At 42.3% G+C, this 23604-nt stretch overlaps 1 protein-coding gene and 1 pseudogene across 2 annotated transcripts in view; both read right to left on the reverse strand.

The window, feature by feature from the left end:
- Positions 1-2131: 2131 nt before the first annotated feature.
- Positions 2132-23604, reverse strand: part of LOC137321677 (peroxidasin homolog) — a 245329-nt gene continuing 223856 nt past the window's right edge. For both annotated transcript variants that reach the window (XM_067984201.1, XM_067984200.1), the window contains 4 exons: positions 16672-16792; positions 14091-14229; positions 12657-12770; positions 2132-4372 (listed from right to left, as the gene is read on the reverse strand). In XM_067984201.1, the coding sequence (XP_067840302.1) occupies positions 4247-4372; positions 12657-12770; positions 14091-14229; positions 16672-16792 (500 nt within the window). In that variant the 3' untranslated portion in view covers positions 2132-4246. The remainder of the gene's footprint in view (positions 4373-12656; positions 12771-14090; positions 14230-16671; positions 16793-23604) is intronic.
- On the reverse strand, positions 14475-14575 carry LOC137322389 (U6 spliceosomal RNA; annotated as a pseudogene).

Here is a 23604-nt window from a genome sequence, read left to right on the forward strand (position 1 = left end):
CCAAACTTTGTTCCAAGTGACAGAGTGGCCTCCTGCAATGAGTGAGGGTCTCCCCCCCGCACCTGTCAAATGGACCTTTGCAGCTGCCACAGGCTGACAGCTGCAACACGTCCATTTCAACTGGGACTGTTTCCCCCAGTCTGGGAAACAGTCCCAGTTGTCTCTAAAATCCCACCCCTCCTCACATATTCCCGTAATCAGGTCTGTTAATGACCTGAAATAGCAATGTAAATAGTCTTAAGTGGCACCCCGCTGGCTTTAATTGCCTGCGGGAGTCCCACATGCGGGGGCTGCGCGCGCACGTCAGCGCGTCTGTGGGGAACCCGGAAGTGTTTGGGTTGGAGCCGGGCTCCGGACCCACTCCGGGATTCCCTGATTTTCGGAGCCCCCCCGCCAGGAACGCACCCGATAGCGGGTGCTAAAATGAAGCCCAATGTCTTAGAGAGGGTGCAGAGGAGATTTACTAGAATGGTACCAGGGATGCAGGACTTCAGTTATGTGGAGAGACTGGAGAAGCTGGGGTTGTTCTCCTTAGAGCAGAGATTTAATAGAGGTATTCAAAATCATGATGGGTTTGATAGAGTAAATAATGAGAAACTATTTCCAGTGGCAGAAGGGTCGGTAATCAGAGGACTCAGATTTAAGATAATTGGCAAATGAACCAGAGGCAAGATGAGGAGAATATTTTTTATGCAGCAAGTTGTTATGATCTGGAATGCACTGCCTGAAAGGGTGGTGGAAGCAGATTCAATAATAACCTTTAAAAGGGAATTAGATAAATATTTGAAGGGGAAAAATTTGCAGGGCTATGGGGAAAGAATTGGGGAACAGGACTAACTGAGAAGCTCTTTCAATGATGGGCTGAATGGCCTCCTTCTGTGCTGTATTCAAATCCCAACATGGCAAATTTTGAAACTGAATTAAATAAATCTGGTAACTTGAGGGCTGGCACCAGAACAAAGAACATGAAAGTTGCTGGACTGTTGTAAAAACTCAACTGGTTCCCTAATGTCAAATCTCCTTCCGGGAAGGGGACCTGTTACCCCTGTCCAGCCTGGCTTACATGTGACACCTGTCTCATACTATGTGGTTGATTCTTAATGCCCTTAGGGCAACCAGTGATGGGCAATAAATATGGCTTTGCCAATGCTACCCATATCCTGAGAAAAAAATTAAAAAACACACACATATGAGCATGAGATGTCACATAATCTCAAGTCACTGAAGGCATGAGTATCAGCAAGTCTTTTCAAAATTATTTTTTTTAAATTTTTAACCACACTCTCATAATTAAGTGAATAACCCCTCAACATCTCTTAGTTCCCTATAAACCTCAAGTTTGTCCAAGACATAGAAAACTATCCTAGATATACGAGTAGCATTCAATACCTCTCTCATACTCTGAATACAGTAAAATGCATCATCTGACAAACAGCCTCTCTTGTCAATGATGGCCTCCAATCTGCCTCTCTCAATCACAACCTTTCTTGTGTCTTTATTTTATATTTTAATCAATGCTATTACAGCCAGTATCCCTCCAAACATTCCTATCCTTTCCTTCCTAATCTACAAATGCACTATCCTAACATCCGTTCTTCCTCCCCACATCCTCACTGTACTAAAATGTAGGCTCAATTCACAGAATTCTATTCAAACTCATTCTTTCCCAGGCCCTTAAAAATATGAATTCTTTACTTCCTTCTGATAATATTCAGGCTGTTAAAATCCAAGTTCGGCATCACTCAATCATTTCCTGATTTACCTTATCTACTTCCTTTGATGCTGTCCGATGGGGATTATCCACTCACCTTGGTGTCTCAATTAAAAAAAATACTGAGTTACAAGCAGCAGGATATATTTAAAATGATACAGGAAAGCCACAACTTACTTTTCCTGTGTGTAAAACTTTTCAGATTTCCTTGAAATACTGTGAGATATTTTATTACCCAGCACTGGTTATTCCACAAGTGTCATCTGTGTAAATGATGTTATCGTGAATGATGTTGAATGAAACAGAATGCCAACAAACACCATCTGTAAACGAAGCAGAATGGTTATTCCACTAGCACCTGTAAATGACCATTATGTGCTAACTGTAACTGAGTGACACTAGGAAAATGACACTGCATACTTCGGATAATGTGGTCTGTTTAATTTGGTTCATACAAATGTATTACACAGTGCAAACATCTCTTTGGTAAATTTATTGTTTTATGCAATATAAAGAGCATAGGCTGTTCTCCTGTTCTGTCTCATTAAAGCAACATGGCTATTAAGACTCTGAGTCTCAGAACAATGTGAACAAATTCAAAGAGGACAATGGTCAGTATAAAAATTAAATCAGCACTGCTGTTATGAAAGAGAAAATAAGAAACAAAGCAGCAGAATTGCCTCATATTGTTCCAGCAGAACAATTCATTCATCAGTATCATAGCCTGCATAGAATCACATAGCACAGGAGGCCATTCGGCCCATCGTGCCTGCTCTTTGCATGCTCCCAAGACAAAAAAAAAACAGACATGCAAACAAAAATGAAACCTAGGTGACTTTTTTTTAAAAAAGCAGAGAAGATACTTAAATATTTTTCAAAATACTACATTGCTCCTTTGTATCCAAGAACCACTGAAAAAAATGGCCAGTATCTTTACATTGACAGCCGTGAAATTTAACTTCTCTTGTAAATAGTTGATAGCTCAACGTTTTTGCCAAGACTTACTAAAAAAAATTTTTTAAATCACGTGAGGTTTTGTTGCTGCTGTGATGCACTGATTTTTCTGCCCCAAACCATTTCCGAATATTAAAAAAAAACATAAATTAAAAGGGGTTCCTTGTTAACAAATCTGAGATATAGGTTGGCATATTACAAATATGGTTACTTTTTTTAAAGTAACATGAGAATGTTGCCTTAAAATCAAATAGCACCATAAATGAAAGGTTGAGGTATGATTTTTTTTAAAAAGCTATTAGATGTCCTTCATTGATGGTTAAAAGTGACCAATTAGCATCCGACTGAGTAAATAAATAAAAATTCTTCCTAACAATAAATGTTTGGAAATGTTTGGCATTTAATACTGTTTCACTGGTTAGCATAGCTTTTCAATGAATAATCAGGGAGCAAGAAACCCCTTTTATGGACCTCCCTCCTCCCAACCATTTCTTATGTCTGTATACAGTAACAGATTACTACAATGTAAAAAAAAATCTACTCGTACATAAAAACAGTAATCCAAAAAAATTAAGAAGTGCAAAATGCCATAAATCCAATAAGGTGTAATGGTTAGAGCTGAAAATTCAGTAGCCAGGCCACAAAGAGTAAAAACAGATTCCTTCTTTAAATCTTCTAACCTAGATTGACAAAAAATTCTCTTACCCATTGTGATAGAACACAGACAAATAGTGCCAATTAGTGAAACAGCACAGGCGCTTTTTCAATGTAGTATGTACACCAATCTGCAAATTAGTAGGCATCTATGTATCAAACGTCCAAACAAGTACAAATAACATTTTCACATTATTTCCAAGCAGAGCCACAGTAACTAAAAGAACAGCCTACAAGTCTCAGCACCTTGGGAGAGTGAAAGGCTCTAGGTTTTTAGCACACAAAATATCTGGGGCTCTATAACAGAGTAAAAAATAATATATATATATATAAAACCACTCCTTTAATGGTTTTGTTCTCCTCCGAAACATTTTCTCACACTCATTCAAAAGAAAAAAGGCACATAAACATATATATGCTGAGCTAGAGGAGTTCTTGAGATAGTTTTTGCTTTTAAGCAAATAAAGTAGTTTGGAAATGTTATGGTACGTTATCGCCTGCTATTCACTATAATGTCATATACAAGAAAATACATGTAGCACCACTTTTCGTTTCGGCATTTCTAACCTGAGAAGCTTCTTACCAGGAAAACATGGCAGACAAATTGAAATCACCCTGTCATATATAACATACTACTTCCCTTTCAATACTTTTGTATTGTGGTTCTCTGACAGTACATACATGGTACATGCACATATAATGTTTAACTATGTTACTGACTTAAAATCAGTTAACATGAAGCATGCATTCGAGCACTTCTTAAAAATATTTCTTGGGATTTCTTCAAATTGATGTTTTCTTTGCATTTCTGACTGAATACTCATGGGTAGTTTTGAAAGCACACTGTATTCATACTGATATCCAGACATCACAATTCATTGTACAATAAAAAGGACAGCCTATCCCCTCCAGTCCTGCAGCGAGGGTTTAGGACTTCTCATCTTGTTTCAAGGTTTGTTCTGCACAGGCTGGACAGCAAACTCCTTCCATCTTCTCAGGATTTGCACAACTGGCTGGTGGGCATGTTTCAATGAAGCAGGTAAGCTGTCCTTCCTGAAATACAAAGCAGATTTACTAGAATGGTTCCAGGGATGAGGGACTTCAGTTACACGGATAGACTGGTGAAGCTGGGATTGTTCTTAGAGCAGAGAAGGTTGAGAGGAGATTTGATAGAGGTGTACAAAATCATGAGAGGTCTAGACAGGGAAGATAGAGAGAAACTGTTCCCATTGGCAGAAGGGACGAGAACCAGAGAACACAGATTTAAAGTGATTGGCAAAAGAACCAAAGGCGACATGAGGAAAAACTTTTTTTACGCCGGGGATAGTTATGATCTGGAATGCACTGCCTGAAAGAATGGTGGAAGCAGATTCAATCATGGCTTTCAAACGGGAATTGGATAAGTACTTGAAAGGAAAAAATCTGCAGGGCTATGGGGAAAGGGCGGGGGAGTGGGACTAACTGGATTGCTAGTGCAGAAAACCTGCCAGCCTCGACGGGCCAAATGGCCTCCTTCTGTGCTGTAACCATTCTATAAAAAGATTTTGTTTCAACTACAATTGAAGTCAAATCAAGTGCTGCATCCCAGCCCTACAGAAAGTCTCCTAAAGTGTAACTAGTTTCTTACTGTTCTTAATTATTTGTTTTCTCACTGGAGTTTAATCAGACTCTAACCTCTGGCTTATGTCAAGTAAGGGTTTTTTGAATGACTTTTCACTTCTGAATGCAACACAGACTTTCTTGAAAAGGCTGAACAATAAGTGAAAGGACATGTTGTGCAACTTATTTTTTTAAAAAAAACTTGACCTATACGGGCGAATGAAAGACACACAAGCCTTGATTTTGCAAGAATGACAAAAATGTGGTCAGGGTAGTCCTTGGCACCAATAGCTCAAAGGGCACGCCATGCTGAACTTTGTGATGGGAGTTCTTGCCCCTAATTTGCATAGTGCTTTAAGCAAAGCTCGGTGAGAGTTGGGTGAATCTGTTAAATGGAGTGGCTTGTTAAACAGAGTGACAATGGGAATTTGGTGAGTGGGAATTAGGTGTATAGGAGGATGAAGGTGCTAAGTAATTTAAATCAAGGGGCAACAGTAAATAGATAAATATATAAATAAGTAATCAGAGTAATTATTCGTAGTCCTGGATTGTCACATCTGCAGGAAATGTCTCTGTCTTGAGACACTCCAGCTCAGAGTCCTTGAGACACTCCAACACATAAGGGAGGGGGAGGAATTTTTGGATCGTTTTCTCCACAGTCACACCTCAGAGCAAAGCACAGGTACGGGAAGGGGAGAGTGACTACTAGTCAGCAGGGTAAGGGGAATCAAAGGGAGGTACAGAAGGAGGTCCCGGAGACACTGGTCCTATCCAACAGGTACAATGTACTCGCTATTTGTGAGGATAAGGATGCAGGCTGCGGGGAGAACAGCCAGAACGCTAACCATGGCACCATAGCGCAGAAGGCAGTCCTGGGGGGACGGGTAGGAGCAGAATGGAAAGGTTGTAGTCATAGGGGATATGATAGTTAGGGGGATAGATAGCGTCCTCTGCAGTCACAACCGAGAGTCCAGGAGGGTGTATTGCCCACCTGGTGCAAGGGTAAAGGACATCTCAGAGCAACAGGAGAGGAACATTGAAAGGGAGGGGGAAGATCCAGTTGCCGTGGTCCATGTTGGGACCAATGACATAGGGAAGAAAAGGAAGGAGGTCCTGCTAAGAGAATATCAGAAGTTAAAAATTAAATTAAATTAAATTAAAAAACAGGACCTCACAGGTGGTAATCTCAGGATTACTACCCGAACTAATTGGCATCGGGATAGACAGATCAGGAAGGAGAACGTGTGGCTGAAAAACTGGTGTGGGAAGGAGGGGTTCCATTTCATGGGACACTGGCACTAGTACTGAGACAGGAAGGAGCTGTACCGCTGGGACGGGCTCCACCTGAACCGGAATAGGACCAGTGTTTTAGCGGAAAGAATAAAAAGGGCTGTCCATAGGACTTTAAACTAGTAAGACAGGGTTGGCGGTGGGGAGAAGAGAGGGGTCTGGTGAAAATAACAAGTCTGAAGATAAAAGAAATAGAAGATGAGAGTAAAGGTCAGACCAAGGTAAGGAATAAGGGTAATATAAACGGTCAGGGAACAGATACAGTTATACAAAATGACTGTTAAAAATAAAGTGAGGGGGACAATTATTAAAAACAAATTAAATTGCCTGTACAGCAATGTGCACAGCATCTGAAACAAAATGAGGGAACTGGAGGCAATAATTCGTAGTAAGGAGCCAGATTTAGGAGGGATAACAAACACGGCTAGGTTGTCAGGTTGATAACACTGGGCAATTACGGATGGGCAATAAATGCTGGCCTTGCCAGCAACACCCACAGCCCATGAACGAATAAAAAAAACACAAGTGCCAACCAGAGAGAATATAGAAAGTTCAAAGGGGAAGTGAAAAAGGAAATGAGGGGCAAAGAGAGAGTATGAGAATAGACTAGCAGACAACATAAAAGGGAATCCAAAAGTCTTCTACAGACATGTTAACAGTAAACAGGTAGTAAGAGGAGGGGTGGGGCCAATTAGGGACCATAAAGGAGAACTACTCATGAAGGCAGCGGGCATGGCAGAGGTATTAAATGAATACTTTGCATCAGTCTTTACCATGGAAGAAGATGCTGCCACAGTCTCGGTAAAGGAAGATAAAAATTGAGAAAGAAGAGGTACTAGAAAGGCCAGCTGTACTTAAAATAGATAAGTCACCTGTTCCGGATGGGATGCACCCTGGGATGCTGAGGGAAGGGGGGGTACTGGCCAAAATCTTCCAAACATCCTTGGATATCGGGGTGAAGCCAGAGGACTGGAGAATTGCAAATGTTACACCCTTGCTCAAAAAAGGGTGTAAAGATAAACCCAGCAACTATAGGCCAGTCAGTTTAACCTCGGTGGTGGGGAAACTTTTGGAAACGATAATCCGGGACAGAATTAACAGTCACTCGGATGAGTGTGGATTGATTAAGGAAAGCCAGCATGGATTTGTTAAAGGCAAATCGTGTTTAACCAGCTTGATAGAGTTTTTTAATGAGGTAACAGAGAGGGTAGATGAGGGCAATGCAGTTGATGTGGTGGAGATAGATTTTCAAAAAGCGTTTGATAAAGTGCCACTTGGTAGGCTTGCTATTAAGATTGTGGCCCATGGTTTAAAGGGGACAATAGCAACATGGATACAGTATTGGTTAAATATCAGGAAACAGAGAGTGGTGGTGAATGGTTGTTTTTCGGACTGGAGGGAGGTTTGCAGTGCTGTTCCCCAGGGATCGTGCTGGGGCCATAAGACCATAAGAGATTGGAGCAGGAGTAGGCCATTCGACCCCTCAAGCCTGCTCCACCATTTAATGAGATCATGGCTGATCTGATTTTTACCTCAACTCCACTTTCCCGCCCTTTCCCCATATCCTTTGACTCCCTTGCTGATCAAAAATTTGTCTAACTCAGCCTTGAATGTATTCAATGACTCGGCCTCCACAGCTTTTTGGGGTAAAGAATTCCAAAGATTCACGACCCTCTGGGAGAAGAAATTCCTCCTCATTTCCGTCTTAAACGGGCGACCCCTTATTCTGAGACTATGCCCCCTAGTTTTAGATTCCCCCATGAGGGGTAACATCCTCTCAGCATCTACCCTATCGAGTCCCCTCAGTATTTTAAATGTTTCAATAAGATCTCCTCTCATTCTTCTAAACTCCAATGAGTATAGACCCAACCTTTTAGTCTTTCCTCATATGACAACCCTTCCATACCCAGACTCAACCTAGTGAACCTTCTCTGAAATGCCTTCAATGCAAGTATGTCCTTCCTTAGTTAAGGGCACCAGAACTGTACGCAGTACTCCAGGTGTGGTCTCACCAGCACCCTGTACAGTTGTAGCATGACTTCCCTGCTTTTATACTCCATCCCCTAGAAATAAATGCCAATATTCTGTTTGCCTTCCAGATTACCTGCTGCACCTGTATGTTGACTTTTTGTGTTTCATGTACAAGGACACCCAGATCCCTCTGTACCGCAGCATTTTGTAGTATTGTAGTACTGCTTTTCTTGATATATATTAATGACTTGGACTTGGGAGTACGGGGCACAATTTCAAAATGTGCAGATGACAAAAAGCTTGGAAGGATAGTGAACAGTGGGGAGTATAGTGATAGACTTCAAGAGGATATAGACATGCTGATGGCATGGGTAGACACGTGGCAGATGAAGTTTAACGTGGAAAAATGCGAGGTGATGGATTTCTGTAGGAAAAATGAGGAGAGGCAATATAAACTAGAGGGCACAATTCTAAAAGGGGTAGAGGAACAGAGAGATCTGGGGGTATTTGTGCACAAATCGTTGAAGGTGGCAGGACAGGTTGAGAAAGCGGTTAAAAAAGCATATGGGGTCCTGGGCTTTATAAATAGAGGGATAGAGTACAAAAACAAGGAAGTCATGTTGAACCTTTATAAAACACTGGTTCGCCACACCTGGAGTATTGTGGTCAATTCTGGGCACTGCACTTTAGGAAGGATGTGAAGGCCCTAGCGAGGGTGCAGAGGAGATTTACTAGAATGATTCTAGGGATGAGGGCCTTAAATTACGTGGATAGACTGGAGAAGCTGGGATTTTCTCCTTAGAATAGAGAAGGTTGAGAGAAGATTTGATAGAGGTATTCAAATTCACGAAGGGTCTAGACAGAGTAGATATAGAGAAACTGTTCCCATTGGAGGAAGGATCAAGAACCAGAGGGCATAGATTTAAGGTGATTGGCAAAAGAACCAAAGGTGACATGAGGAAAAACTTTTTTACGCAGCGTTTGGGATCTGGAATGCACTGCCCGAGGTAGTGGTGGAGGCAGATTCAATCATGGCCTGCAAAAGGGAACTGGATAAGTACTTGAAGGGAAAAAATGTGCAGGGCTACGGGGATAGGGTGGGGGAGTGGGACTAGCTGGATTGCTCGTGCATAGAGCCAGCGCGGACTCGATGGGTCAAATGGCCTCGTTCCGTGCTGTAACCTTTCTATGATCCGATAAAGAACAGGACTGGCAGTTAAATATTGTAGGATATAACGTATTTAGAAAGGATAGGGAAGAAGCAGCTTGGTGGTGGTGGTGGTGGTGGGGGGGTGCGTGTAGCTGTACTAATTAGAGACAACATAATGACAATAGAAAAAAGGGACATAAGTAACATTAAGATAGAAACAGAATCCATATAGATTGAGATAAAGGATAAGAAGGGATTGATCATGTTAATAGGTATATTCTACAGACCACTGAATAGTGGAAGGGGTGTGGAGGATGAAATATGTAGACAAATCTATGAAATGAGGAAAAAACATCAAATAATAATCAAGGGAAATTTCAACTACCCCCAAATAAACTGGCAAGAAGAGGTAGGAAAAGGGGAAGGGAGCTTTTGAACAGCGTGTACAGGACTCCTTTCTTACTCAGTATGTCAGAAGTCCAACAAAAAAGGAATCACTGCTAGATCTAGTAATGGGAAATGAACCGGAGCAGATAAGAGAAGTTACCATAGGGGAACATCTAGACAATAATGATCATAACATAATAAGATTTAAAATAATGATTGAGAAAGACATAATGTAAGCCAAAGACTGGAAAACAAATTGGAAAAATCTAATTTTGAGGGGATGAGAATGGAACTAGGGAAGGTAAACTGGCAAAAAAACTTCCAACAGACAAGGAGATGGGAAATATTTAAAACGATGATCAGTAGAGTTCAGGAGAAATATATTCCTCTAAAAAACAAGAACAAACTAGCCAATAATAAAACACCACGGATGAATAAAGAGACAAGGGAAAAATTGAAACTGAAGAAAAAGGCATTTTTTAAGTACGTAGACAATAAAGGAGAGGATGACAAAAGGGAAAACAAAGAGGTTAGGAAAGAAGTCAAAAAAAAACTCGGAAAGCAAAGAAGAATACAAAATTAAATTATCAAGGAATATAAAAAGAAATATTAAAGTGTTCTAGAGACACATAAAAAGAAAAAGAAAAACCAGGATAGAGTTAGGGCCACTAAGGGATGCACAAGATAAACTCACAGGTAATGACCACAAAATAGCAGAAATATTGAATAGCTACTTTGCCTCAGTATTTACCAGAGACTAACAATGTGGGCCAGACATCAGAAGATGAGATCAAAAAAGATAAAAAGACATTTAAGATAAAAAGGGGGAAGATAATTGATAAATTAATCAAACTTAGAGAGGATAAAACCCCAAGTCTGGAGAGATTGCATCCACGCAAATTAAAAGGAGTTAGGGAAGAGATAGCAGAGTCACTATTACATATATATAAAAATTCATTAGAGAAGGGAATAGTACCAGAGGACTGGCGGACAACTAATGTCATTCCGATATTTATAAAGGGAGATAGAACGAGTCCAGGGAACTATAGACCAATTAGCTCAAGTCGGTGGTAGGAAAGATAATGGAATCTTTACTCAAAGATGTGATAGAAAAACATCTAGAAAACGAAAATATAAGATAGTCAGCACGGATTTCAGGAGGGAAAGTCATGCTTGGATAAACTTATTGAATTATTTGAAGAAGTAACAGGAAGAGTAGACGAGGGTAATGTAGTCGTGTAATATATTTGGATTTTCAAAAGGCCTTCGATAAGGTACCACACTGTAGACTCAAGAGTAAGTTCAGCGCATGTGGAGTCAGGGGACAGGTAGCAAAATGGATAGCAAGCTGGCTACAAAACAGAAAACAGAGAGTAGGGGTTAAGGGTAGGTACTCAGACTGACAAAAGGTGGGAGGTGGTGTACCACAGGGATTGGTGCTGGGAACACTGTTGTTCACAACTTAACAATTTGGACTCAGGAATTGAAAGTGCAATTTCAAAATTTGCAGACGACACCAAATTGGGAGGTATAGTTAATACAATTAAAGAACGCTTCAAAATGCAAGACAATGTTAATAAACTTGCAGAATGGATGTGTAAATGGAAAATGGATTTCAATAGAGAGAAATGTGAGGTGATGCCTTTTGGTAGGAAGAATAAGAGGCCACATACTGCTTGGATAATAAAAATCTAAAGGGGTACAGGAGCAAAGGGATCTCGGGGTACAGATACACAAATCACTAAAAGTAGTGACACAGGTTAATAAGGCCATAAAAAAAAGGCAAACCAAGCACTGGAGTGCATTTCTAGAGGGATCAAATTGAAAAGCAGAGAAGTTATGTTAAACTTGTATTGAACATTGGTTAGACTACACTTGGAGTACTGTGCACAGTTCTGGTCGCCATATTGTAGAAAGGATATAGAGGCATTGGAGAAGGAAAAAGATTCACAAAGATGATACCAGGACTGAGAGGATATACTTATCAGGACAGGCTGAACAGACTATAGAAAAGAGAAGGCTGAGGGGTGACCTGATAGAGGTCTTTAAGATAATGAAAGGATTTGATAGGGTAGACGTAGGGAAAATATTTCCAATCGTGGGGATTCCAAAACTAGAGGTCAGAAATATAAAATAGTCACCAATAAATCCAATAGGGAATTCAGAGAGAAACTTCTTTACCCAAAGAGTGGTAAGAATGTGGAACGCACTAGCACAAGGAGTAGCTGAGGCACATAGCATCGATGCATTTAAGGGGAAGCTAGACAAGCACACGAGGGAGAAAGGAATAGAAGGGTATGTGGAGCATAAACGCCAGCAGAGACAAGTTGGGCCGAATGGCCTGTTTCTGTGCTGTAGACTTGAAGTAACTCAAAAAGCGCTTCCCCAAAGAGCATGGCCTGTTGCACACTTGGACAGGAAGCACAAGATCTGGCAAGGCAGCAGCTCTTACATGGGCTGCAGCATGCCATTAAAGGGGAAGCTGTGGTGGTGGCAGAAAAATGGACTAATTGTTGGCAATGGCACAGTGGAGGCATGTGGGCGACACTGCTCCCTTTGAAAGAGATGGGTGATCCTAATGCAGCTAAAGGCCACCCTTCAGTAAAAGCACAAATGTAAGTTGTAAGGGTTGCAAAATTGGCCCTATTGTCTGCAACATTTCTCTGGGACTATTCCAAGGAGGTATTAGGAGGATCAGCTATTAACTAACTATATTCCAGGCTCAAAGCATTAGACCAGAACAATTCTTAGCAAAACCATGCAGATAAATCTGGATTATTCCGTATAACTCTTTTTTGAAGAAGCTGAATGCAATTTCTGTACAATTTCACCAAATGCAATTAAAATATTTGGGGGTTGTGTGTTGTGAATCCATGATCAGTACCACAAATTGCGCTGGTTTAAAAAGGTACTGCTGCTACCAAACATCTGCAGTCTTACCTTGCATTTGCAGGTGGTGCAGGAGTCCTCCTTCCACTCCTCGTCATTGAAGCGTTCTCTTGCCTTTCCATCAGTGCAGCCAGATTTACTGAGACGCCCTTCAAGTTTTTTAATCTGTGGACAGATATGAAATAGTCAGTAAATTAGAAGCAAAGAGATCACTGTCTGCCACTAAAAAGCCATGACCAAACTGGCCAGGAAGATGGAGACAAAATAGTGTCTCGCTAGTACAGCATATTATGAGGCGTAACAAGGAAAATTATTCATTTCCCTTTGCAGTTCTCCACACTTTGGTGAGCACAAAGCTCCCTTTGTCCACAAAACGAAGCATCAGAACCAATATTTTACTCGACAGCTTTGTTACTAAACTCATTAAACTCAAAACTCTACAGTTTTGCCAGTCAAGGTTCTGTCATTTGTAAAAAAACTATTCTTAAATGGAATGACATTTGCAAGTGGGGTAACTGAAAATAAGTTCAACACTTTAGACCTAGACATTATTGTTGACCATCTTAGTGGACCAATGCTTAATATGTTTATTGTAAAATGGGTTAATATCTTTTGAAGTAGCAGACAGGGGAATCTCATATGGAACCTAGTAAACATTTGCCTGCTGATATTGCCAACAGTCATATCTAGGTCTAAGTATCAAAGCCTGCGTATGACTCACTTATAGGCTTTGAAAGCAGTTGCAGCATGGTGCCACAACGTTCAGCTAGAAAATAAATACAATCTCTGTTGTCACCCTTTTGTAGGCCTGTTAGGGAGTACAGGTCAGTTCCTCTAGTTTAACTGTGTACTAGTTTTAGGACTGCTGAGAAATACTGAGATGGCATCAGCCAGGTTTTCAGGCACCTATTGGCACAGGCAGCAACGTTGGGATGGGGGTGGCAGGTGGGGAGTGGGGGAAGCAAGTTCCTTTATCTTGCTCAACTTAATTTTTGCCGGATTTGGCATTGGGATCCTTAAACGGGCGTTAGACACCTGTTTAGCATATTCAAGGCCCCAACTCCTGTTTTAGGCGGGCGGCCTGGGTACTCGGAAGTTGCTGGTTGCCAATTTGGAAATTGGTCCCCCTTCAATGTGAATTTTGTGCGATATGGACCAATTTCTTCCGTTATATATCTGCAGTCCTAGATATCTCTGTTCCTCCACTCTGTTGAGAATCTTAGCCATTTAGTATATATTTTCTTTCACTGTTCTTTTCCCTCTAAATATACTTCACATTTTTCTGCACTGAACTGCGTCTGCACTATCTGCCCACTCCACTAACCCATCTATTTCCTCCTGCATTCTTCCTCACAATTTGCTATGCCCCCGAATTTGATTTCAGCAAACTTTAGTAATGTTTTCTCTTGCGCCTATCTCCAAATCATTTATGCAAATGACAACCAAAGAAAACTAAAACGCTTTCATATATAAATATATCCCTACCTGATTTTGAAGACCAGCAATTGTTTTTTGTATTTCAGTCACAAAGTCCTGGAAATCATTTATGACTGCATCATCTTTTTTAGCGGCAGATTTCAATGAGACGGTTACATTATCAGCGTGAAATGCATTCATCAGAGAACTGCAAGGAATTTAAAAAAAAATAAGATCACATTAGTAACAATCATATGTAAACAAAAGTATATAACTAATTTTGCTATTTTTAGCTACTTAAATATTAATTTATTCACAACTGGGCTGGTCATGTTGATAGAATGAGGTGCCTGGAAGTTCATAAGAGAATTAGGGATGACGAAGGCCATTTGGCCCATCTTGGCTTATTCATCCAGAAAGACCCCAAGCTCCTCGCTGCTGCAACTAATTGAAAAAAATATGGAAAACTTCACAAATTTACATTTCATCCTCGCACAGGGGCCATGATAATCTTCTCCATCATTAAAACTTTTGTGTATGTGCTGCTGAAGCTAGGTAGAATGCTTGCAAGATGCATTGTGGATGGTGAAAGGCTACTGCCAACTGTCTCTGCACCCAAGTCAAGGAAAGAATCAATGGATTGTTTCAATGTTGTGGCCATAAAGACATGAGGAGATCACTGATTCACAGTTGATGACCAAGGGAATGAACCAGAGCAGACGACCACGTGCCGAATAATGTCAAAATGTTTAAATTCCTGTTCAGGGATTGTGGGTTGGAATCCTTTGTGAAAGATTTCCTGAAATGGGGCAGGACTTGAAGGACACAGAACCTTACAGTGCAGAAGGAGGCCATTCGGCCCATCGTGCCTGTGCTGGCTCTTTGAAAGAGCTATCCAATTAGTCCCATTCCCCTGTTCTTTCCCCATAGCCCTGGAATTTTGACCTTTTCAAGTATACAACCAATTTCCTTTTTGAAAGTTACTACTGAATCTGCTTCCCCCACCCTTTCAGGCATGCATTCCAGGTCACAACAACTCGCTGTGTAAAAAAATTTCCCCTCATCTCCCCTCTGGTTCATCTGTGTACTCTGGTTACCGGCCCTCCTGCCAGTGGGAATAGTTTCTCCCTATTTACTCTATCAAAACCTTTCATAATTTTCATAACCTCCATTAAATTTCCCCTTAACCGTCTCTAATTTAAGGAGAACAACCCCAGTTTTTCTAGTCTCTGCACATAACTGAAGTCATTCATCCCTGCTACCATTCTAGTAAATTTCTTCTGCACCCTCTCTAAGGCCTTGACATCCTTCCTCCTCTACCCATAAAACCACTCCATGCTATCTTGAATAAAAAGATATGCCTCACAGTCAAACCAGCACCCTCCTCCCACTGCCATGGCATAATTCTTCACACTCACTAGCTTTCCCTGTGCCTCTACTTACTGCTGGTCATCATGGTGCTAACCTTCTACAAACTCCCTCCATGGCAAATTGTAAGGACATCCAGACTCCTGCTTGGGGTGGTGATGCCATCCCAGCCATGGGACCGCAGCATGCACTCATTCACAGGGGATGGCACATTTAAATAGACAATAACGTTGCATAATGCAAATGCAAATAACAGCTAAAATGGATTTTACCATTCTCTAAAACTGTCAGCTGCTAATTTAAAATATACTGTCCCAAACGATAATAATAAAAAAAAAATCTTTAAGGGCTTTTAATTGTGTCTGTCCCTTTAAGAAAGAAAGAAAGAAAGAACTTGCATTTATATAGTGCCTTTCATGGCCTTAGGATTTCCCAAAGCGCTTTACAGCCAATGAAGTATGTTTTTGAAGTGTAGTCACTGTTGTAGTGCAGGAAATGTGGCAGCCAATTTGCGCATAGCAAGGTCCCACAAACAACAATGAGATAATGACCAGATAATCTGTTTTAGTGATGTTGATTGCGGGATAAATATTGGCCAGGACACCAGGGAGAATTCCCTTGCTCTTCTTCGAAATAGTGCCATGGGATCTTTTATGTCCACCTGAGAGGGCAGACAGAGCCTCATCCGAAAGCAGTTACCTCCGACCGTGAGACTTGAACCCACAACCTTCTGACACAAAGACGAAAGTGCTACCAACTGAGCTGCTACTGACGTCTAAAGTGGCTTCAGGCTTTAAAGCCCCAGAAGCACCCAATCCTCTTGCTCCCTTCATGGTTGCACCAATGCCACAGATAATCTAAACAGATACATTTTCATAAGTCTTTTCAATTTTCGAAAAAGGCAAGAGTACACAGCACAGCTCAAGGAGAAGGCCCACCACCACGTTTGTGGAGCAACTAAGGATGGGCAATAAACGAGGCCTTGCCAGTGCCTCTCACATCCCGAGAATTAAAAAAAGACATCGAGATAAAAATATTAAAAATCCATTAACAGAAATCAAAAGAAAACATTAAATTATCTGGACTTTTAAACTCAGGCTAGCTAGGGATTGGGAGCACAACAATGTTAATTTGAAGTTCTTGAAAGTCCCCTGTCATTATTAATCCCAGCTTTTGTTGAGACATTTGAAATACTTTGCAATTTATTCTCAGTTTCCGATATCCTCCTCATACCCAAACTAACACATTACGCAACAGAACTCAGTTGTTAACTGAAATGAACCTGGAACGTGACAGGCTTTTCATTTTTCTTAACGGGGTTTCATCCCGGAAGCTGTATTTAGGCGAACGTTTGCCACGGAAGTGGTGTGACAGCGCATTGAATTGCCCTCTGGTCCTGCAGTCTGGAGAATAAAGTAAAAGATTCCGTTAAAATACTGCACCGGGGGGAAAAAAAGGATGTGCTTAGAAAAACAATATTGCAATTTAATACTGTGCCAGATTCAGACATAATGGGCTCGATTTTACCGGCGGGTTTCCTGTGCGTTTCCAGCGGGGGGGGGGGGGGGGGGGGGGGGGGGCCCGAAAATCCCGATATTCAGGCACGTGACCGGATCGCGCCACGATCCCGCCCACTTCCGGGTTCCCCGATGACGTGCGGGGGTGCGTGCGCAGCCCCCGCTGGTGGGAATCCCGCAGGCAATTAAAGCCAGCGGGATGCCACTTGAGTGTATTTATTTTGCTTGTTCAGGTCATTAACTGACCTGATTAAGGGACTGTGTGTGATTTTGGAGAAACATGGGACTGTTTCACACACTGGGGGAAACAGTCCTAGTTGAACTGGACGTGTTGCAGCCGTCAGCCTGTGGCAGCTGCAAAGGTCCATTTGACAGGTGGTGGGGGGAGACCCTCAGCCATTGCAGGAGGCCGCTCTGTCACTTGGGACAAAGTGTGGCCTCCACCACCCCCCTCCTGACGGTCAAAGTCACCAACCTGCACACTCACCCCGGGGTCCGGAGACATGTACCTACCTTGCGGACCCCCTCAGATGTACATATTGTGGATGGGGGCCGCCGTAGCTGCAGTCATGACCCCCTCGGAGGGCGAACAGCATCACCAGCCTCGCCATCCACGCCGTCCACCTCTGACACGTGGAGCTCCACAACAGAGTGCTGTGACACATCCACCTCTACAGCAGGAGGGAGGGCTACCGCAGAGAGAGACGCGTCGCAGAGGGCACTACCCTCGCCACAGGGTCCACAGACCGAGGCGCAGCTCCCCGGACCTCTCCGAGCAGCAGTGCACACGGAGGCGCAGATTCACTCGACATGTAGTCGTGGACATCTGCAGCCTCTTTCATGCCGAGCTGCTCCTGGCTGGCCCCAGCACCATCTGCTTACCTGTCGCTGCCAAAGTCACCACTGCCCTCCACAACTTCTCCACCGCATCCTTCCAGGGTGCAGCCGGGTACACCGCCGATGTCTCTGTCATCTGCGCGGAAGAGCCCTGCAAATACACCTGCACCTACTCTGCAGTAACACAATGGGTGGCATCAGTGGTGGGTCCTCACAGTGATACCCAGGAGTGGGCATTATTGCACAAAACAGACAGGATTCGCGGAGACATGGCAGTGGTGGTGCCAATATAATGTGTGATGTGAGTTGTTCTGAAATTCAATATAGGTAACACCCATGACAAACCCTCAAACACCCTTGTGCATCCCCTTCATGCTCACGACACGTTTGCCTTACGCTGCCTACTGCACATATGTGATGCATGCCCTGTGGCTGCAGCACAGGTGGTGGCAGGTTGAGTGAGGCTGGCCGTGAAAGAGATGCACGAGAGGGTGAGTATGGGATAGAGCCATGAGATTAGATGAGGATTGGGTCACGTGTTAGTGGCGGGGTGAGTACTCGCGAGGTGAGTAGGTGCAGGTAAGATGAGGATGGGGTTTGAGTGGGTATGAGGGGTGATGTGACAGAGTAGTGTTGGCGGTGCCGAAGGAGATGTGGGGTGGGGGCAGTGTTGTGGCAGACGGAGTGTAGGGGAAAGACTACGTGTTCTCACTGTGGCTGACCTACTGCGGTCATTGCAGCGCCTCCTGCACTGTATGCAGGTGGGCGATATTTTTGGTGGTGCAGGTGACCTCCTCTGCCACCTCGAGCCAGGCCTTCTTGGTGGCAGAGGCAGGCTGCTTCCTCCCGCCCGCCGGGTGGAAGAGCTCTGTCCTCCCCCTCCTCCTCACCCCATCTGATGATACCTGGGGTGAGGCATCATTAAACTGGGAGCAGCCTTCCCCCTGGGCTGCTCCATGCTGTAATGTGTTCTATTGGTTGCAGCATCTGTCAGTGGAGGACTGCCCCTTTAACTAGAGAGCCTCCAGCTGACAGATCGTACTGCGCATGCGCAGCCCGCCCGACGCGCAGACCAGCAGCGCGGAGCCCGGAAGAGCAGGTAAGTGGCTCCAATTAGTGGTTTGCCTGCTACGATCGCGCGGGCAACCCACTAATTTCACCGAGCGTGTTGACCATGCTCCCGAAACCCAACCCGCCGGAAACCCGCAGGCCTGGTAAAATCGAGCCCAATGAGTCCTTCACTAGTCTCCTGATTAATAGCTGGGATTATTGAAACTTCTAATTCTAGGCTCAGTGCTGTGCCACTCATTCATAGTCTGAATTACAGCTGACTGGAAAGAACTCTTAAAATTAAGTGTTTACCTCTCCTTTCAAGTCAACTAGCTTCTATAGAACAATACTACTGACTGGTGTATCCCCCTCCCCCCAATAATTTTGAATTGAAAATCCTTTAAGTCACAATGCAAAACTGCACTTTGAGCTCAAAAACAACAACATGGTCATAGTTCAATAGTTACTTCACAGTAGCTCATTCATTACTTGACTTCGATATACAAGAAAGCAAAGTTCCAAGTCTCTCTTTCCCACACCATCTTGACTTTATATCTTCCCAGTTCATCTCTTTCTGTATTTTAAGCAATATAATAACCCAAGACTAATCATTTAGACAAAATGAGCTTGACTGTACTGAAATACATTAGTTTAACTGCACTTTGGGTAAGATGAAATAATTTAGCATGATTTCAATCATGAATTTAAGAGATAATGTGATTATGACCTTTTAAAAAAAGGGTATTAAGTAACTTCACGAAAAACTGAATTTCAGTAATGCCATTAATGTGATTAGTGGCAAATCAAAAATGTAATCAGACATTTATAGATACATCCATCAGCCTTCCAGTCACTTTCACTTTGAAAGCGAGACACAAGTACGGGTAGCCTGAATATTTTGGGTTCAAAGAAGCCTACGGTTTGGATAAGTAGCTTTTTGAAGCACATAAGCTTGCTCTTAAGTTGTTATAACACATCAAAACACAAATCATGTAAAGCTAGCTCACCTCTCTATTTTTCCACTTGTAAAAGTCTCCTTTAGTTTTAGTTACTTCACCTTCTCCTTTCAAAATGAATGATCTTTCAATAAGTCATTTATACACTTGGCTTCACTCCTCAAATGTTTTTGCTATTTTTGGCATCAAAATCTTTCTGTAGTTCCACAATTAATGTCCTGCTTGCACCATGTTTCATGCAGCTGAATGCAAGTCGATTCCAGTTAGATCCCAGTTAAACCTGAATCAGATTTTAAAGACTATAAATGATCATAGGTCTGCTAGAATCTGCTTCATGAGGAGTAAGGGGCATTTATACTGTCACCCACAAACTGGACTCAACCAGAAATGGGAACTGGTCGGGTTTCCAAATGACTTTTTAAACAGGGCATTAGGGAGTACACAAGTCTGAACACGTAGGTGTGGTAAAATGTTTTTGGAAATGCACAACTTTCACACATTAGGGACATATTAAAAATGGTGGCCAACATTTTCTGGCATGAACAACTTTCTGGACTGTAAAGAACAAAAATAGCTTTCTGAAGCATGTTTTAAATTGCTAGCGACTCAATAACTAATATGTGAAAAAAAGTCAAATGTTACGCTCATGAAGGAAATTACTGAGGAACGTTATTTCACGTTTTGCATCTGGTGCCTGTCAGGTGTAGGATAAGTTTTTGTAAAGTATAACTTCCCCTACTCAATCTCAACAAGGTGACTCGACAGCAGAAGGCTCCCTCCTACAGCACCAATATTCACACATCTGGTGTCCTTGTGAATTGCGAGATTTCCCAATTTAGTGCCAAACTGCACTGATTGATGAGTAGTTTTGTACTGTGGGCTCCCTCCTACCAAAATTGGTTGTGATATCCCCAATCTCATTTCATACAAAACTTTTACAACAGGTAGAGAACATTGACACTGCCAGTTTTGTATTGGTATGAAGCAATTTCAGCTTCACACTGATGTTACACTGACAGCGTAAACCATGAATCGGGGCCCAACCTGACTTTGAAGCAAAGCAGATTGAAACTTCCTGGACGGGATTGTCTCACTTCAGCTTGACACCACATGGCGCATAAATCCAGTGCGGTGTCGAACCTGGTTTACAAAGTATTCAAGGGGTCCGTTGGATGCTGTGGGCATTTTGTAAACCCACCTAACCTCAATTTAACTGTATGGAGAGCAGGGATTCTCCCCCGCCCCTTGCTTTCTAACATTTAAATTTTTAAATGTTGGGAGATAATCTGCCCACATCTGGCATGCATACCACTCTCTTCTGGGCAAGAACGTTACTCTTCTAACCACGTAAACATGGTTCTACCTAGCTGGAACCCAAACCGTACCGACCAAACACTTATCGCTACCTGGCCTAAATTTAAACCCAATTTAAAGAGGTTGAGTAGAATGGGCCTATATTCTCTGGAGTTTAGAAGAATGAGAGGTGATCACATTGAAACAAAAGATTCTGAGGGGGCTTGACAGGGTAAAGATTGAGAGGTGGTTTCCTCTGGCTGGTGAGTCTAGAATTAGAGGGCATAGCCTCAGGATAAGGAGTTGGCCATTTAAGACTGAGATGGGGAGGCATTTCTTCACTCAGAGGGCTGTGAATCTTTGGAATTCTCTACCCCAGAGGGCTGCGGATGCTGAGTCGTTGAGTATATTCAAGGCTGAGATAGATAGATTTTTGGACTCTAGGGGAATCAAGGGATATGGGGATTGGGCAGGAAAGTGGAGTTGAGGTTGAAGATCAGCCATGATCTGATTGAATGGCGGAGCAGGCTCGAGGGGCTGTATGGCCTACTCCTGCTCCTATTTCTTATGTTCTTATTTGTAATGGTCAAAAGACAGCACCATAACCTACCCATAGCCCTGAATATAATTTTTGAACTAATCAACACAAAATCATATCTGCAGAACACTAAACATCCTGAAGCACAGAGCGCATCGTACAGAGTGGATCGTGAACCAAGTGGGAACATGAGAATTTGGTGAGAGTGGAAATCTGGTAAAGTAGTAGGTGAATTGAAATTAAAATTTAATTTAAAACTTTAAAAGAAACTGCAAGTTAGTTAACAGTTAACAGAAATTGCAAGTCAGTGGCAGTTCACAGTCAATCAGCTATAAGTGATTGCTTGAATAGAGGGAATTACTGTGAGCTGGAAGCTGTTTGAGAACTTGTAACTGCTGTTCTCAAAAGGTGTATAAAATAAAAGTTGCTGAAGCACAGAGTGGATCATGAACCAAGTGGGAAGTGCTAAATTTTTTTTTACAAAAAGCAAAAAAAGACTAAAAATTAATTATCTATAAATAAATATATACAGACTAAGATATGGCAGAGCAGGTTGTGTGTCTGGATGGCAATATGTGGGGGTTTGAGGATGTTGAGAATGTCCCAAACGAACACATCTGCAATAGATGTCTCCACCTCAAATCTCTCCAGCTCAGAGCCGTTGAGCTGGGGTGTGAGTTGGAGACACTCCGACACATAAGGGAGGGGGAGGAGTATCTGGACAGCTTGCTCTAGACCTCGGTCACACCTCGTAGAGAGGTACAGGATCAGAACAGGGTTGGTGTGACCGATAGTGTACAGAGTAAAGGGAACCCAGGTGAGATAGAGAACGAGGATCTGCAGAAACTGATCCTATCCAACAGGTACAATGTACTTGCTACCTGTGAGGATAAGGATAAAGACTGTCAGAAGGACAGCCAGAATGCTGACCGTGGCATCCTGGAGCAGGAGGCTGTCCAAAGAGGGGAGCAGGAGACATGGCTGCAAGACAGTCGGGACTGGGAACTGAATATACCAGGTTATAAGGTCTATAGGAAGGATAGGGAAACTGGTAGAGGGGGAGGAGCAGCCTTGGTGATTAAGGATGAAATTACTTCAATGATAAGAGAAGATTTATGGCTGGAACTAAGAAATAGAAAAGGATTTAAGACTGTAGTGGGAGTTGTGTATAGGCCTCCTGGTAGCAGCTGTATAAATGCAGAGATTAGACGAGCATGTAGCAAAGGCAGAGTGGTCTTAATGGGGGATTTTAACTTTCATATTGATTGGGATAAGCAGATAGAAAGGTAGTGAATTTCTTGAGTATGTTCAGGACAGCTTTCTGCAACAATGTCCTAGAACCAACAAGGGGGCAGGCCAAATTATATTTAATAATGAGTAATGAGCTAGATTTAGTTAACAGACTAACGGTGCATGACCTTTGGTCTAATAGTGATCATAATGTGATCAAGTTCAACGTTGTGTTTGAAAGGAAGAAACCTATATCAGCTACTAAGATTCTAAATTTAGGTAAGGCCGACTTCAACGGGATGAGACAGAGACTGTCCACAGTAAACTGGGCAAATCTGTAAATGGGTAAAATGACAGATCAGTGGGCGGTGTTCAAAGAGAATTTAACGTGATACAGAACCAATTTATACTTCTAAGGGGCAGAGCTCTACTTGCCAAAAAAAAAGCCATGGATGACAAAAAAGGTAACGGACAACATAAAACTAAAAGAAAAAGCATACAAAAATGCAAAAAATAGCATAGATCCTGGCAACTGGGAGAGATATAAAGGGTGACAAAACAGATAGTAAGAGCTACAAAAAGGAAGTATGAAAAGAAGCTTGTAAGGGATATCAAAATCAACACAAGCATTTTTTACAATATTAGGAAAAAGAGGGCGGTCAAGAGCAATGTAGGCCCCTTAAAAATTGATAATGATATTGTAATTGAAAATAAGGAACAGGAGGACATGTTAAATAATTATTTTGTGTAAGTATTTACAGTGGAGGATAGCATGCCAGACACCCCAAGGAAAC

Source organism: Heptranchias perlo, chromosome 5 (assembly GCF_035084215.1).
Source record: "Heptranchias perlo isolate sHepPer1 chromosome 5, sHepPer1.hap1, whole genome shotgun sequence".
Classification (NCBI taxonomy): Eukaryota; Metazoa; Chordata; class Chondrichthyes; order Hexanchiformes; family Hexanchidae; genus Heptranchias; species Heptranchias perlo.